Source organism: Rhincodon typus, chromosome 32 (assembly GCF_021869965.1).
Source record: "Rhincodon typus isolate 14 chromosome 32, sRhiTyp1.1, whole genome shotgun sequence".
Classification (NCBI taxonomy): domain Eukaryota; kingdom Metazoa; phylum Chordata; class Chondrichthyes; order Orectolobiformes; family Rhincodontidae; genus Rhincodon; species Rhincodon typus.
In genome coordinates this window covers 35,921,440-35,935,005 of record NC_063363.1, presented here as the reverse complement: position 1 = coordinate 35,935,005, position 13,566 = coordinate 35,921,440, and the positions used below count along the sequence as shown (strand labels likewise).

The following is a 13,566-nucleotide window of genomic DNA, read 5'->3' as shown; positions in this document are numbered from 1 at the left end:
CCAGGTGGCACACCACTTGTGACATCCTACCAGACTGAAAACCCATTTATTTCTGCACTCTGCTTCTTGATAGCCAGCCAATCTTCTATCCATATTACTCGCCACATCATGAGTTTTTAATTTCCTCAATAACTTTTGAAGTGGTACCTTATCAAATGTCTTCTTGAAACCTAATATATCCACTAGTTCCCCTCCACGTACAGTACAAGCTGCTGCTTCAGTGAACTCCAGTAAATTAATTAAACATGATTTCCCTTTGGCAAAACCATGTTGGCTGTGCCAGATTACCATGAACTTAACCAAGTGCCTTGTTAATAACATATTTAATCATAGCTTCTAACATTTATCTTATGACAGACATGATGTGGGAGTGCTGGTGTTGGACTGGGGTGAACAAAATCAGAAGTCACACAACATCAGGTTAAAGTCCAGCGGGGTTATTTGAAACCATAAGCTTTCGGAGTGTAGCTCCTTTGTCAGATGAAGTGGTCACTATTTGCATTTTTTTTTCCTCATCTCTTTGTTATCTTTCGGGGTGGTCCCCCAGATGCCAAATAAAGGAAAGTATCAGAATGAAAGAAAACACATACAGGGTACTAAAAGAGGTGATGGGGGAAATAGCAAATGCACTAGTAATTATTTACCAAAATTCACTGGACTCTGGGGTGGTTCCCACAGATTGGAAAACAGCCAATGTGACGCCACTGTTTAAAAAAGGAAGTAGACAAAAAGCAGGTAACTATAGGCCAGTTAGCTTAACTTCAGTAGTGGGGAAAATGCTTGAATCTATCATTAAGGAAGAAATAGCAAGACATCTGGATATAAATTGTCCCATTGGGAACACCCAGCATGGGTTCATGAAGGGTAGGTCATGTTTAACTAATTTGGTGGAATTCTTTGAGGACATTACTTGCATGGTGGGCAATGGGGAACCTGTGGATGTGGTGTATCTGGATTTCCAGAAGGCGTTTGACAAGGTGCCACACCAAAGGCTGCTACATAAGATAAAGTTGCACAGTATTACAGGTAATGTATTGGCATGGATAGAGGATTGGTTGACTAGTAGAAAGCAAAGAGTAGGGGTAAATGGGTGTTTTTCTGGTTGGCGGTCTGTGGCTAGTGGTGTGCCTCAGGGATCAGTGTTGGGACCACAATTGTTTACAATTTACATAGATGATTTGGAGTTGGGGACGAAGTGTGGTGTGTCAAAATTTGCAGATGACACTAAGGTGAGTGGTAGAGCAAAGTGTGCAGAAGACACTGAAAGTCTGCAGAGGGATATATATAGTCTAAGTGAGTGGGCAAAGGTCTGGCAGATGGAGTACAATGTTGATAAGTGTGAGGTCATCCATTTTGGTAGGAATAACAGTAGAATGGACTATGTTTTAAATGGTAAAAAAATTGCAGCACACTGCTGTGCAAAGGGACTTGGGTGGCCTTGTGCATGAATCGCTGAAGGTGGGATTGCAGGTGCAGCAGGTGATTAAAAAGGCAAATGGAATTTTGTCTGCCATTGCTCGAGGGATGGAGTTTAAAAACAGGGAGGCTATGCTGCAGCTGTATAGGGTCCTGGTGAGGCCACACCTGGAGTACTGTGTGCAGTTTTGGTCTCCTTACTTGAGAAGAGATATACTAGCACTGGAGGGGGTGCAGAGGAGATTCACTCGGTTGATTCCAGAGTTGAGAGGGTTGGATTATGAGGAGAGACTGAATAGACTGGGATTATACTCATTGGAATTCAGAAGAATGAGGGGAGATCTTGTAGAAACATATAAGCTAATGAAGGGAATAGATAAAGTGGAGCAGGGAGGTTGTTTCCGCTAACAGGTGAAACTAGGACCAGAGGGCATCGCCTCAAAATAAAGGGAAGCAGATATAGGACTGAGGTCAGGAGGAACTTCTTCACCCAAAGGGTTGTGAATCTGTGGAATTCCCTGCCCAGTGAAGCGGTTGAAGCTCCCTCGCTGAATGTTTTTAAGGCAAGGCTAGATAAATTTTTGAACAGTAAAGGAATTAAGGGTTATTGTGAGTGGGTGGGTAAGTGGAGCTGAGTCTCAAAAAGATCAGCCATGATCTTATTAAATGGCGGGGCAGGCTCAAGGGGCCAGATGACCTACTCCTGCTCCTAGTTCTTATGTTCTTATGTTCTTATGATTTCAAATAAAGCTGTTGGACTATAACCTGGTTTCGTGTAACTTGTGATTGTGACAGATATTAAGCTCACTGGCCTTTAGTTTTCAGCTTTCTGCTTCTCCACCCCCCCACCTCTTTTTGAATAAAGGAGTTACATTAGCTGTTTTTCAATCTAAAGGAAACTTCCCAATTCTTCCCAGAAAGATGACAGGACAAGAGAGCAGTTCATAAAACATTCAATATTCTCAGCTGTATCAATTGGAACGTAGAGAACAAGAGAAGTGAGATGATGTTGAACTTGTACAAGACACTTGGTCGACATCACCTGGAGTATTGTGTCCAGTGGAGGAACATTATAGGAAAGATGCACATGCATTGAAGAGAGTGTTGAAGTGATTCACTAGAATGATTCTAAGTATGAGAAAGGTGGATGTCAGTGTGAGAGGGTGTGTGACAGTATGTGTGGTCGGGTGGAGGGTAAGTGTGTGAGGGTGGGAGTTTGTGAGTGAGTTTGTGCATGAGTGTGTGTGAGGGTGAGATTGGGTATGAAGGAGGGTGTGAGGGTGAGAGGGTGTAAGGTTGAGAAGGTGTGAGTGAGGGTGAGAGGGTGTGTGAGAGAGTTTGAGGGAGGGTGTGGGTATGGGAGGGTTTGAGGGAGGATGGGAGGGTGAGAGTGAGCATGTGAGATTGTGAGTAAAGGTGAAAGGGAGTGTGTGAGTCTGAGAGGGTTTGAGGGAGGATGTGAGGGGTGAGTGAGTGTCTGAGGGTGAGTTTGTGAGAGGGGCCGGAAGGGTGTGAGGGTAAGAGTGTGTGAGGGAGGGTGTGGGGTGTGAAAACAGCTACTTTGATGATAAATACCAGCTTCCTCACCATATGATCAGTCCCTTCTCTGGCAGCAACAATTCCTCAAAGACTGAGAATACTCACCCACCAGTGAGAAAACAGCTTTGGCTATCCCCTCAGCGAATTCCACCCGCTCAAAGCACAGTCGGGACGATTTCTTCTTCTTCAGTAAGAATTTGAGTGGATACTTTACAGACCACCAGAGTCCAAAGAGCAGGAAGAAGCTGCCTGGCAGAGCATGTCCTTTGAAATTTGCCATGAGTTGATTTAGACTCAAACCCTGTACAGACAGATTTTCCATTAGATTGTTGGCTGCGAGAGTCCAGGCCCACATTAATCTTGCATTATGTGCAGCACTGGGATTAACCATTGCTAACAACAACTTCCAATTTATATAGCATCTTTAATGTACTAACATAATAATAACGTACCTCCCAGGAATATCATCAAGCAAAGATTTTTCACTGAGCTAGATATTGGGATAAGTGACCAACAAAATAGACTTTAAAGAACATCATAAAAGAAATGAGAGAGGAAGTGATGTTTAAGGAGGGAATTCTAGAATTTAGGACACAGGGAGCTGATGGCATGGCAAACAATGGAGGAGCGATTAATATCTGGGGTGTTCATTTCGGGAGAATTAGAGGAGATCATGGAGGTGACTGCAGCTAGTGGAAATCACAGAGATCCAGATGGTTGAGATTGTGAAGGGATTTGGAAAGAAGATGGGAATTTTAAAATCAAGGAATAGTTCATCTGGAAGCCATTAAGTCAGTGAACATTCTGTTTCTTTCTCAACAGATGCTGCCAGATCTACTCAGTTTCTCCAGCATTCTCTGTGCTTGTTTCAGATTTCCAGTATTTGCAGCATTTTGCTTTTGATGAATGGTTATATTTGACTCTTTCTTCCAGCTCTGTAAATACTGTGGAAGTAATGTACCTGGGGCCAAGCTGTTCAATCAACTGGCCATTCAAGTTAAATTAAATATTTATCTTTTGCCTTTAGAGATATAATTTGTCTTTGGATTATACCAAATACTCCTGTGAATGATATCTATACACATTTGTCTATATACTTGTCAATTAATTGTTCAGTTTGGTCACTCCATTCAGTTACCATCTCAGGCTTTTAAAATTAGTCTCGCTTAACTTTAAAGCCTGGTTTTGTCAATCTCTCACTTTTCCCTCTCAAATGTAAAATCAACTTTAATTGTATTATGGTCACTATTCACAAAATGTTCCCCTATCATCCAGGCATTAGCTAATTTTAGTTTGTTACTCGAAATTAGATTCAATTTGTTGCACACCATTGTAAGTTTGCTTTATTCTAAGAAACAATCCCAAATATATTCTATAAATTAATTGCCTTGATTACTTTTGTTTCTTTCAGTTTATGTGAAAATTAAAGGCTTTATACTTTTACTTAATACTTTACTTTTTGCTCAATGTTTTCCAGATCTCCCTAATTATTGACCTCTCCTGACTTCATTGACATATCCACCTTGGAGATGTGCATTCAAGAATGAAATATGGAGAGTACAGAGCTAGAGCTAACATGTTCCAATTAAAAAAATGGTGGAATGATCAAATGTGAAACCCAGATATCAAGGGATACACATCATTGAATTGAGAGAAATAAAGGGAGGCTTATAGCACATACCAAGTGCTCAAAACAGCAGAAGCCCTAGAGGAATGTAGAATGTGCAAGAGGGAACTTAGAAGGGAGATTAGGAGAGTAAAAAGGGGACATGAAAGGATTCTGGCAGTTAAAATAAAAGCAAATCCTAAAATGATTTTAAAAGTACATTAAGGGTAAAATGATAATGAGGGAAAGTGTAGGGTCCATTAAGGACCAGAGTGCTAATTTGTGTGTGGAGCCAGAGGATGTAGGTAGGGTTCTAAATGAATATTTTTTGTTGGTGTTCACGAGTGAGAGGGACAATAGATAGGTAGAAACCAGGGAGATGGTCTGTAAAACAATTAAAGAGATTAGCATACGCCGAGAGGAGGTTCTGAGTGCTGTGGCAGACTTAAAACTAGATAAATCTCTAGAACTGGTTGAAATGTGCCCCAGGTTACTTGAGTGAGGCAAAGGAGGAAATAATAAGGACGCTTCCAAAGATGTTCAATTCCCCTCTGGCCACAGGAGAGGTGCTGGAGGACAGCCAATGTGAAACCATTATTCAAGAATGGAGCAAGGGATAAACCAGGAAACTACAGGCCAGTCAGTCTAACCTTTGTGGTGGGGTAGCTATTGGAATCAATTCTGAGGGACAGAATTAATCTGCATTTGGAGAGGAAGTGATTTATCAAGCACAATCAGTATGGTTTTATTAAGGGGACCTCATATCTGACCAACTTGATTGAATTTTTCGAAGAGGTGACCAGGTGTGTAAATGAGGGTAATGCTTTTGAAGTAGTCTATTTGGACTTCAGCAAGGCTTTTGTTAAGGTAAGAGCCCATGAGATCCAAGGAAATTTGGCAAATTGCATCCACAATTAGCCGAGTGGCCGGAAGTAGAGATGATAGTTGAAGGGTCTTTCTGACTGGAGGACTGTGTGCAGTGGAGTCCCACAGGGGTCAGTGTTGGGTCTCTTGCTGTTTATCATCTAAGACTTGAATGTTAGAGGGCTGATCAATAAGTTCACAGATGATACAAAAATTGGTGGGGTGGTAAATAGTGGTGAAGATAGTCTTAGATTACAGGAGGATATAGACGGGGTAGTCAGATGGGACGATCAGTGGCAAATGGAATTCATTCTTGATAAATGTAAGGTGATACATTTGGGCAGGACAAACACAGGCAAGGGAATACATGATGAACGATAGGACTCTGGGAAGGATCAGAGGGACCTTGCTGTGCATGTACACCAATCCTTTAAGGTATCAGGAAAGGTGGATAAAATGGTTAAAAAAGCGTATGGTATATTTCCCTTTATTAGTTGAGGCATAGCGTTTAAGAGAAGGGAGATTACACTGGAACTATATTAAATGTTGATTAGGCCATAGCTAGAGTATTGTGCATAATTCTGGAATCTACATTATAGGAGAGTAGTGATAGTTCTGGAGAAGGTGCAGAAGAGATTTACCATGATGTTGCCCAGGTTGGAGAGATTCACTTATGAAGAGAGATTGGACAGACTGCAATTGTTTTCCTTAGAGCAGAGGAGATTGAGAGGGAACATGATTGAGATGTATTAAATTATGAGGGGCATAGACAGGGTAGACAGGAAGAAAAGTATTCCCCTTGATGGGGGTATCAATGACCAGAGGTCATAAATTCAAAATAACGAGCAGAAGGTTTTGAGGAGATGTGAAGAAAAACAGTTTCACCCAGAGGTTTTTCAGTGTAATGAGAATGTTTTATCTGATATATTAATTTAGAGTATCATTAATTGGCTGTATCTATATGTTGTGGATTTTTTGGAATTAAAACTTTGCAAAGGAAAGGAGACAGGCTGAAACAAGGAAAACGTTGCATTTGCAAAGAAGACAAGCTGTTTGACAGGAGTCACTGAGTTGACAATACTTCTGATAGATGTCACGTGAACATGTTTGTGGGTGTAATAAAGCTATTCAGTTTTTGAACACTGTCAAAGTCTGAGATAATTTGCCTCAGGAGGAGTAGCCTTTGACCTCTATCTTTCTGTGAAAGCCGTCTCAAATTTTGAGAGGTGAAACCCACTGGAAGACCTCATCACCACAAAAGGAAGGTTCCTACAGAAACCTAAGTTAAGCAGCTTTAATTGATCCCAAAAGAGACCCAGAGCCACCAGCTTGTGTGCAAAGAGACTTTACCTATACAGTAATCTGTTTTTTTTTTTCTGAATTTAACTGTTATTTGCCAAAGTATTCTTAAAATAACACTTTTGCAGAATTTTCTATTATTTTCCGCAGAATTTGAGGTTGAGTGTTAGGTTTCAAAAGGGGTAGATAGTTATACATATTTCCACAGTTTAAATCTTTTGTTAATAATCTTTACAACTTTACTTGAGTAGCTTTTATTTGCATTAAGCTAGTTCGTATTTGTTTTATACATATTTGGAACTTTTTAAATTCAAACTGTTGTGGCTCGTGCAGGACAGAATAAGGAAACAAATTAAAAAAAATACACAAAGAACTGTGGATGGTGGAAATATAGGTCTGTCTGCATCTGTAGAAAGTGAATCAGAATTAATATTTCAAGTCCAGTGATTCTTTATCAGAACTGAAAATAGCTGGGAAAGGAGGAAGTGAATGGGGCCCAGGGAAATAAAGACAGAGAGAGAAAAAGACAGAGAGATATGGACATAGTGGGAAGGATAATGAATGTAGACGAGGGTGTTCATGTTCTTAAAACGTTAAACTTGTTCAGTCTTGAATGATGTAGGGTGATGTAAGGCAAATGATGAGCTGTTGTTCTTCAAATTTGCATTGAGCTTCGCTGGAGAACTGCAGCAAGCCTGAGAAAGAAATGTTGGCGCGGAACATGGTGGTGTTTTGAAGTGGCAGCAACAGGAAGTTCAGGGTCACTTTTATAGACAGAGTGTAGGTGTTCTGCAAAGCAGTAACCCAGTCTACGTTTTGTCTCCCCAGTTTAGAGCAAACCACATAGTCAGCAGCAAATGCAGTAGACTAGATAGACTGCTTCACTTGAAAGGTGTATCTGGGCCCTTGGATAGTGAAAAGAGAGGAAGTAAATGGGAAGTAAATTACACCTTCTGTAATTACATGGGGTATGAAGAGTTATTGGGAATGGAAGGCAAGTGGACTGGAGTGTCCTGGAGGGAATGGTCCCTGCAGAATGCTATTAACATGGGCAGGTGATTATGTGTCTGGTGATGGTATCCCCCTTCTCCTAAGTCCATTCAGTTCCTTCCTGGCTACCTTGTAGCCCTCTACAGCCCTGTCCGATCCTTGCTTCCTCCACTTGAGTAAGCTTTCTTCTTCCTCTTGACTAGCTGTTCCACATGTCTTGTCATCCAAGGTTCCTTCACCTTACCATCCCTTCCTTGCCTCAGTGGGACAAATCTATCTAGTAACTGCTCCCTAAATAACATCCACATTTCTGTCGTGCATTTCCCTGAGAACATCTGTTTCCAATTTGTGCTCCGCAGTTCTTGCATAATAGCATTGTAATTCCTCCTCCCCCAATTAAATACTGTCTGCTCCTATTCCTCTCCATGACAATAGTAAAGGACAGGGAGTTGTGATCCCTATCACCAAAATGCTCTCCCACCGAGAGATCTGACACCTGGCCTGGTTCGTTGCCAAGCACCAAATCCAACATGGCCTCCCCTCTAGTTGGCCTATCTACATATTGAGTCAGAAATCCTTCCTGGACACACCTGACAAAATCTGTTCCATCCAAACTATTTGCATTTAGGAGGTTCCAGTCTATATTCAGGAAGTTGAAGGCACCCATGACAACAACCCTATTACTTCTGCACCTTTCCACAAGCTGCCTCCCAATCTGTTCCTCAGTGTCTCTGTTGCTACTGGGGGGGTCTATAGAAAACTCCCAATAAAGTGACTGTTCCTTTCCTGTTTCAGACTTCCACCCATACTGACTCAGTGGAGAAATCCTCCTCCACGACCTCCCTTTCTGCAGCTGTGATACCATCCCTGATTAGCAATGCCAGTCCCCCACCTCTTTTACCTCCCTCCCTATTTCTTTTGAAACCTCTAAACCCCAGAACATCCAACAACTATTCCTGCCCCTGTGTTATCCAAGTCTCCGTAATGCCACAACATCGTAGCTCCAAGTACTGATCCATGCTCTAAGTTCGTCACCCTTATTCCTGACACTTCTTGCGTTAAAATAGACACACTTCAACCTGTTGCACTGACTGCAACATTGCCCTATGAACTGTCTATCCTTCCTCACAGGCTCTCTGCATGCTGTATCTGCCTGTACACCATCTTCTGATCCGTAGCTCCAGTTCCCATTCTCCTGCCAAACTAGTTTAAACCCTCCCAAAGAGCTCTAAAAAACCTCCCGCCCAGGATATTGGTGCCCCTCCAGTTCAGGTGCAACCCGTCCTTCCTGAACAGGTCCTACCTTCATCTGAAGCCCTCCCTCCTACACCAGCTCTGTAGCCATGTGTTCAGCTGCATTCGGTCTCTATTCCTGGCCTCACTAGCCCGTGGCACCGGTAGTAATCCTGAGATTACTACTCTGCTCGTCCTGGCTTTTAGCTTCAATTCTAATTCCCTATATTCACTTTTCAGGTCCTCATCCCATTTCCTAGCTGTGTCATTGGTACCGATGTGTACAACAACTTTTGGCTGCTCATCCTCCCCCTTAAGAATCCTGCAGACTCGATCTAAGGCATCCCCAACCCTGGCACCCGGGAGGCAACATACCATCTGGGAATCTCGCTCGGGACCACAGAATCTCCTGTCTGTTCCCCTAACCATTGAATCCCCTATAACTATCGCTCTCCTATTCTACCCCCTTCCCCTCCGAGCCACAGGGCCAGGCTCAGTGCCAGAGACCTGGCTGCTATGGCTTTCCCCTGGTAGGTCACCCGCCCCTGCCAATAGTATCCAAAGCGGTTTCCTCAATTTCATAATTTCTATTTTGTTTTTGCTAGCTATGTTTGTTATCACTTTCTATACTTTGTTCTGAACATGGATACTATCACAATCACTGTTTGTGATTGATTCTTATTTTTTATCTTATTTTTAGATTGTTAGGTTTAACTATTGTTTTTTCTAATCTCCTCCCTCTCTGTTGATTTAAAGTTCTTCCCACATATCTATCCTTCCTGTGTAAACTTTGATCCTATTGATTGGGTGGAGTCCACTCCAATGGATACATTTTCTTCCTGTGTTCATGTGTTCACTGTTTATATGAGAATGTCAGTTATTAGTCTCCAGCTTTGTGGAAGACCTGATGTGCTATTCCAAATTTGTTAAAAGCACAATATAATTTCCAGCAAGTTTAATAGCAATAGAAATGTTTTCATGTTTATTATCCAAGTGAAAACTCTCAGGGCCAGATACTGGGGCTTAGCAAGCACTGAAACACAAGAAATAGGAGCAGAATTAGACCATTTAGCCCATTCAGCCTACTGTGATATCCATGGCTGATCTTGACCTTCAACTTCCTTTACCTGATTGTACAATATAGGTTTTGATTTCCTGAGACTCTTCTCAATGGCTGACCCTTCAGCCAAGACCCTGACATCATGTTTTTGGTTCCCAGCCAAGAGAATTATTTTCTCAGACCGAGACACAGACCTTTTCTAAGATGGTGATGAAGGAATAGGCAGCATCTGGGCTCCTGTGCCCAGGGATCATCCACTCCGTCTGTTTCTTTTTGTTTTCTTTTTCTCATTTCTTTCTTTTATTCTGTCTCTGTTTTTTGTCGCAAGGTGTGATGAAGGCGTCTTTGCCGGGGTCCGAAGCATGGCGATGATTGGCGAACCCGGAGTGGGACCTGGAGGACGGAGTTGAGGGGAATGGTGAGTCTGGAGCAGAACTGCGGAATTGGTGTGGAGGAGGCAGCTGGTGGAGGGATGAGCTTGTGGGCCCAGTTTCGGCAGCTACATCAGAGGAGGCTGGTGGCAGCTTCGACATTGAGGTGGTTCCAGCTCAGCATCCAGCAGCCCAGGAATCCTTTGGGTGGCTTTTATGATGCCCTCTTTCCCAGGATCGGCAACGAGATTGGCCCTTGGAGCGACTTATTTACAGTCTTGCGGCTTGGGATTCCAGCTGCCCAGTAGTACTTTCTTCTTGAGCCCAAGAGCCGGGATTTGAATTAAGATGGACTTTGTCTTCATTCTTTATACGATTTTTTTCTAATCTTCACCTTCTGTTATTAATATAGGCAACATGGTATGGCGGCTTAAACACTTTTCACTTTTTCTTTGTAAAGTAATACAAGTGAAAATAAATGACTACTGTATTCTACTCTACACTGTCAAGCTGCTAAGAACGGGATATTTCAGTGAAATCACCAGTAAGGTTAGAAAAGGATCACTCTCAGTTCCCTCCTCTAAGCCATTGATGCTGCTTGTAAATAGCCGATGCCCCAATATTAATTCTTGTGGCACAGCCATTGCAAAAATGGCCTGGTTATTCCAACTGCAATATGTTGGCCAATCCTTAAGCCATGCTAATACATTGTTTTCAATGCATGAGCCCTAATCTTGTTGAACAAATCCTTGTGTGGAACCTGATTTCCTTTCTGAAAATCCAAATATGTTACATCTGTTGGCCCATCCTTTTCTAAGTCTGTTGGTCACATGTTCAACAAACAATATTAGATTAATCAAATTTGATTTCCCTTTCATATGACTGTTTTGACAACCATATTTTGATTTTCTAAATTACCTGTTACTACTTTCTAAATGAACACATCGTAACATTTTCCATCTTACTGAGGTGAGGCTAACTGGCCCATAACTGCTTCTTCCCTGATCTGCAGGGTTACGTTTGCTGTTTTTAATGCATGGGATCATTCCAGAATCTTGGGAATTCCAGAAGAACAAGACTCAGAGATCCACTTTTGCATTTTCTCTGCAGCTGCCTTTTTAAAACAAAAATTTTAGGATGATAACTGGCCAATCAAGGAATCTGTTCATTTTTCCACTTCTTTCTCTTCACTAGCAGTGATTATCTTAGGTCCCTCAGTCTCATTAGAATTGCTCCTATTTCCAAAGTGAAAGATTTGTTTAATGTTCTTGTCACTATTCCCCATCTGGTATAAAATAATGGCACAATATGGCCCCCTAATGTGCTGAAACACTCTTGTGATTGTAATTTCTCCTGCCTCACCCTATGAAGTGCCCAGTTATTTTAGCTACTCTTTCCCTTTTTGCATTCTTGGAGAAATACTTCAAATCTGTTCTTTTTTTGTGGTGATTTTCCTCTCTTTTATTTATTCCCTCTTCAGCAACTTCTTTTGTCCTTTTCCGATTTTAAAACCCCTCCAAGTCCTTGTGTTTACTAATCTTTTAACAAAGTGGTAACACTCTTTTAACTTAATACCATCCTGAATTTTGCTACTTTGCCATGGCTGGACCACTTTCTCAGAGAAGTTATTAATCCCCAAGATATTTTCCTGAAAACTTTGAGTTATTTATTTAAATGTTGGCTATATCTTTTAACCTATTTCTCAGTTGCTCTCAGTAAATGCTCCCCTCAAACCTCTATTAGATGTTCAATTTAAGATCCCAGTTTCAGACTTCCCGTATCTTTCTCATTCTTAATCTGAAAAGAAACTTAAGACCCTTGACCTGAGAGGATCCTTCACTATAACTAACTCCACTGTGCACTCAGCTCTTGGGCTGAGCTCTCAGCAACCCTTTCTCACCAACAAGTCTCCTCCAATTACCTCACTGTATGGAAACTGCATTGACTGAAGTTTGAATCTGCCCCCACCCCCACATGGTCTGTCTCAGTCTTAATACCTTAACTAGTTGCAAGAGCTATGGTTTGATTTGTTAATTAAAGCTGTCTTTATCACATAATTAGTCACCTTTTGTACGTTTTACTTTATCTTCAATCATAATGAACATAAAAATTGTGCGTGTACTCACATATGCAACTCTCCCTGCTGCTGGTGGCTTCTATGTTGCTGTCCCACAGCCAAAACTCAAAAGGCTTGAACTTGTTTTATACCAAATATGTGTTTCCATTTCAGAACTTTTTAAATTACTTCCAAATTAATTCTTCATTTCCTTTACAAATCAAAACACTGATGGAATTGATGAACTTAGTACAGAGTCTGAACCCTGAATGCTTTAAGTTCCTTGTTCTGTCCAGTTCAATGACCTTTAGCTCACATTCTAGTGTCTGAACCTGGGCAGCTACTGATAAACACACACAGCAGACACACACAGTCCACACACATACTGCAAACTTACCAATGTTTGATTGAGTTTATTGAAGTACTGTGAAGTGAAATGCTCGTTTCTTTTGATCTGTTAACTTCCTCACACGTCTGCAGATCTTCCCGAGTTTCACAATAACAGGTGCACGGTACACCTGCCTCCCAGGAAGGAGCTGTGTGTTACTTTGCCACTCCCTGAAGCCAGCCTGTTAGAACACTGCCACCATTTGGTCTAGGCTGGCATGACAGAATATTGGTCTTGAAGTGGAACTCCACCCAGTACATGCACACTCACTCACCCGTAATGGCTTCCATCATCTTATCAAACCGGTTCTTAAAAAAATCAACAAAAGAATTCCTCCACAATTGTATCCATTGCCCATGAAATGTTTTAGCAACGCTCTGTCAGGAAATTCTTCTCAGTGCCTCCTGTAAATTATTCATTTATAGAATCATCGAAACAGAGGAGAACTTTCAGCCCATTGTGCTTGTGCTGTGCTCTTTGTTTGCCAATTAGTGCCATGCCCTTTCCTTTTCTCCACAGTCTTATATTTTTCTTCATGAGTTTATCTAGTTCTCACCATGGCTTCTTCCAATATCCTGGCAAAACCTTTAAATACTTCTCTGTTCTGATATTAATGCCAATTAGTTATTTCTTCTTCAGTTAGATCCCTTCTCTGTCTGCTCAGTTTCTCAGTCCTGTGGAGTTGTAGCCTGACCTACTGTCTCCATTGTATGTTCATTGTGAGTCCAGACTGAACATTGTATT

At 41.6% G+C, this 13,566-nt stretch overlaps 1 protein-coding gene across 2 annotated transcripts in view; it reads right to left on the bottom strand.

The window, feature by feature from the left end:
* tmem45b (transmembrane protein 45B) overlaps positions 1-13,016 on the bottom strand; it is a 34,777-nt gene extending 21,761 nt beyond the window's left edge. Inside the window, exons 1-2 of one of the 2 annotated variants that reach the window (XM_048615467.1) lie at positions 12,832-13,016; positions 3,061-3,256 (exon numbers count right to left, since the gene is read on the bottom strand). In XM_048615467.1, coding sequence (XP_048471424.1) covers positions 3,061-3,235 — 175 coding nt within the window. In that variant the 5' untranslated portion in view covers positions 3,236-3,256; positions 12,832-13,016. Of the gene's footprint in view, positions 1-3,060; positions 3,257-12,504; positions 12,760-12,831 lie in introns of those variants that run through there. The other variant, XM_048615466.1, reaches the window with a different exon arrangement.
* Between the last annotated feature and the right edge of the window lie 550 nt (positions 13,017-13,566).